At 49.4% G+C, this 3,440-nt stretch overlaps 1 protein-coding gene across 4 annotated transcripts in view; it reads right to left on the bottom strand.

Moving 5' to 3' along the window:
• Atp6v1c2 (ATPase H+ transporting V1 subunit C2) overlaps positions 1-3,217 on the bottom strand; it is a 35,956-nt gene extending 32,739 nt beyond the window's left edge. For all 4 annotated transcript variants that reach the window (XM_055625430.1, XM_055625443.1, XM_055625435.1 and 1 more), the window contains exons 1-3: positions 3,122-3,217; positions 1,850-1,991; positions 267-334 (exon numbers count right to left, since the gene is read on the bottom strand). In XM_055625430.1, coding sequence (XP_055481405.1) covers positions 267-334; positions 1,850-1,978 — 197 coding nt within the window. In that variant the 5' untranslated portion in view covers positions 1,979-1,991; positions 3,122-3,217. The remainder of the gene's footprint in view (positions 1-266; positions 335-1,849; positions 1,992-3,121) is intronic.
• Between the last annotated feature and the right edge of the window lie 223 nt (positions 3,218-3,440).

The following is a 3,440-nucleotide window of genomic DNA, read 5'->3' as shown; positions in this document are numbered from 1 at the left end:
GAAGGAAGGAAGGAAGGAAGGAAGGAAGGAAGGAAGGAAGGAAGGAAAGAAGTTGTCTCAAAAAAAAAAAAAAAAAGCGACAAGAGACCCAAAGGACCCAGCACTATTGACACAACATACCCAGGTGAACCTACTGGCTCGCTCTTCTGGCTTCTGAGACCAGGTTTAGACAAGTCATACTTTCATTTGACCAAAGCAAGAACACTGTGTCCTCTGACAACAATGTCAAATTCTTACTTGTATGTAGTAAACAAGAAATATTTTACCTTTCAGCAAAGGTATCGAGTTTCCCCAATTCATCAGAGAGACCAACAAGGGAATCCAAAGTCCCCACCTGGAAAAGACCATAAAGGAATTAAGATCATGTGCTTTCTGGCCAAAGAGTGTAAGGTGTCCTTTCAACAACTGCACAGGGGACTCTCCCTTCACATTGAGTTGGCTGGTTTTAGCCAACAGGCAGACTAAAAAGTGGAAAAACACTTTAGAGAAACACATAGCTTGAGAACTTGTATTTTTAATTTTATTATTGTCTGCGTGTAGTATGTGCATGTCAGTGTGTGCATGCACTTGTTCACAGATACTTATACTTGCAGAGGTCAGAGGTCAACATAGGGTGTTCTTTTCAACTTCTTTCTATCTTGTTTTTTTTTGTTTGTTTGTTTTTTAGACAGAGTCCCTAACTGAAATGTGGAGCTCACCAGTTCAACTAGACCAGCTGACAATGGACCCCTTCTTTGCTCACCCAGTGCTGGGATTATAAGTGCGTGCTGGTTAACCTAATACAGATGCTAGGGATCCAAGCTTGGTTCCTTGCAGCTGGTCCTTTCAGAGACACAGGAAGAAAGTGTCTGCCTCCTCACTGCAGGATTCCAAGTGGATCACACCCAGCTTTCTACCTGGGCTGCTGGGGCTTGAACCCAGGACCTCAATTAATTGTAGCCCAAGCCTCCTCCTCCCTCTTCCCCCAATCTCTCTCTCTGAGACAGGGTCTCACAATTTAGCCCCAGAACTCCTTTTGTAGAGCAGGCTGGCCTAGAATTTATAGCAACCCTCTAATCTGCCTCCAGAGTGCACGGTTTGTGGATATGAATCACCATGCCTCCTAGCCTGGCCTAATCTTTTTTAAAAAGATTGTTCCTAGGGCCTAAAGAGATGGCTCCAGAGGACCCAGGTTCCACTCCCAGCCACCCACATGGCAACTCACAACTATTTTAACCCTAGTTCCAAGGTCTCTGACAGCCACTTCTATTCTCTATAGGCACACACATGGTGCACAAACATACATGCAAACAAAACAGTCATACAAACAAAATATTAAAGTATTTTTTTAAAAAGATGGTTCCTGTCTTGCTCATCTTTAACATTTATTTCATCTTAACTTCCACGTCTACTACAAGAGCCTTCTCAGAGCTTGAAAACCCCACACTGTATCCCCTGCTGACTCCCAACAGATTCAGAAAGACTCTGGACATCCTGGACCGCCTCTTGGTCAAGAAAACCATCAAAGCTCCTAAACCACACATTCAGGTATGCAGTGGAGTTGTTTAGATGCAGCAGACAAAACAGGGAAATTATGAGGACCACTCCTAAGGGTCAAAGTGTACACAGTGCTCTTCTGCTTTCTACCTACACTTTATCCTGCCTTGTTCATGCTTACCTGTGGTTTCAGGTCCAGAAGGGCCTGAGACTTTGGCATGAAGTTCCCTTGACATCCCTGCCTATCTTCTAGCTCGGGCTTGTTTATCTTCACCATTCTTTGATTTGCCCTGAGTCCTCCCTGGTTCCTGAGAAGCCACCACCTGCCCTCCTCCAAACCATAACCTCCTCCTTCCTCTCAGGGAGATCTTACCTTGAAGTCAGGGATGGTGAACTTGGTGTTGTGGGATAGGTTAGACTTTGAGGTTACACTGTTCATCCTCTCCAGAGCTTGTAAATTTTCCTTATCGCCGGGGGCCGAAATAAGCCAAAACTCGGACATGTTTGTAAGTCTTCTGGTTATCCAGTTACCGACAGGCACCGAGACAAAAGCACACAAACAGAAGAGTAGAGATGTGTCTGCTGTCTACTTCACCTTTCCTTACCTCAGAATTAATCCTCTCTGCCTGTCACTCTGTTGTGCCTGGCTTCGTTGATCTTCTAGTGCATTTTCAGGAGCTTTAAGGACACCCATTTGCTCCCCAAGTAATATGTCTATACCCCACGGCCAAGCCCCATGATATAGGGAAGCTTCGAGGCCCTAGGTGGCTCTGATTGGTCCCACACTGGTTCCTTGCACTGCCCAGGCTCCAGTGCACAGCAGCTCAAAGATGGGCAGAGAATAGCAAGCCAGGCACAGAAGGCTTCTGGAAGGGTATTTTTCATCTTGGTATGTTGTATATCATGGGATCCAGGAAAAGCGGATGAAGGTGTGACACAAAGGATTTTTTTCACAGTGTAATATCGGATCAAGGCCCAGATCTCAGCTGGTGGATCTTTAGACTGAATTAACTTTGGAAACAAACTTCAAGGGAGCTTTTCAAAAGGCTACTAGAATCTTTTTTTCTGCTGAGAGAAATGGCTCTCAGTAGGGCCAGGTAGCTTGCTGGGCCGGCACAGCCAGCAGTTTCACCGTTAGCATGGGGGTCTGGGGGGGGCTGATTTGTTCTGCTCGTTCAAATGTGTGCACTCCCATACCTTGCTCCTCGGCGGATTCTCCGCACCTGTCACCTCCCTAGTGCATCTCTTCCTGGGACATCTGCAGAAAACTGGATAGCCTGAGCCCCTACGGAGTCCTATTCTCTATACTTCCATCTCACTATCGCACACTGACCTGAGACGCTGCCAGTCCCAGCTAGCCTTGCACAAACCAAATGCTGTTCTTTTCGACTTGACTTAATATCGCCTGGGGACAAACTGGCTAGTGCGCAGCTCCTGGGGAGATACCACCTGCTAAGCCAGGGAGAGTGCGGCGTGGGCACCAGCTTCCCATGTTCCCATTGAGAAAGTGTACACCCGGGGTATCGAGGACCCAAGAAAGTACCGACCAGATCAAGGGGACCCCATGTCGCCCCTCGCTCGTCGGGACCTCGGCAGCTCGCTCCCCACCCCTGACTCTTGTCGCCGCTCGGCCACGAGTCCTTACCAGGAATGGCGGGAGACTGTCTGGGCTGTAGACGACGCGCGGGGACACCCGGCCGGAGGCTCCGCTGGAGCGCACGGCCGGCTCCCGGGAGGCAGCGGCTGCTATGGTCCGGTGCGCGCCCCGCCCCTTCTCTTATCCCAGCGGGAGGGGCAGCCCAGGGCCCCTCGGATATTTGCATACGGGCTGCCCGCCTCCCCAGGTGTCCGTGTCGTTGTGGCGCTGCTACAGGACCCGAGACTCGCAGAGTAAGCTCCGGGCGGACACTGTGCAGGCAGGGTACAGAGGGGACATTAGTCAACAGGGGGTCCCAGGTCCCTTC

This window comes from Psammomys obesus, unplaced genomic scaffold (genome assembly GCF_907164565.1).
Source record: "Psammomys obesus unplaced genomic scaffold, mPsaObe1.curated_primary_1811, whole genome shotgun sequence".
Classification (NCBI taxonomy): domain Eukaryota; kingdom Metazoa; phylum Chordata; class Mammalia; order Rodentia; family Muridae; genus Psammomys; species Psammomys obesus.
The sequence above is the reverse complement of the archived record's forward strand: the minus strand, read 5'-3'. Positions and strand labels throughout refer to the sequence as shown.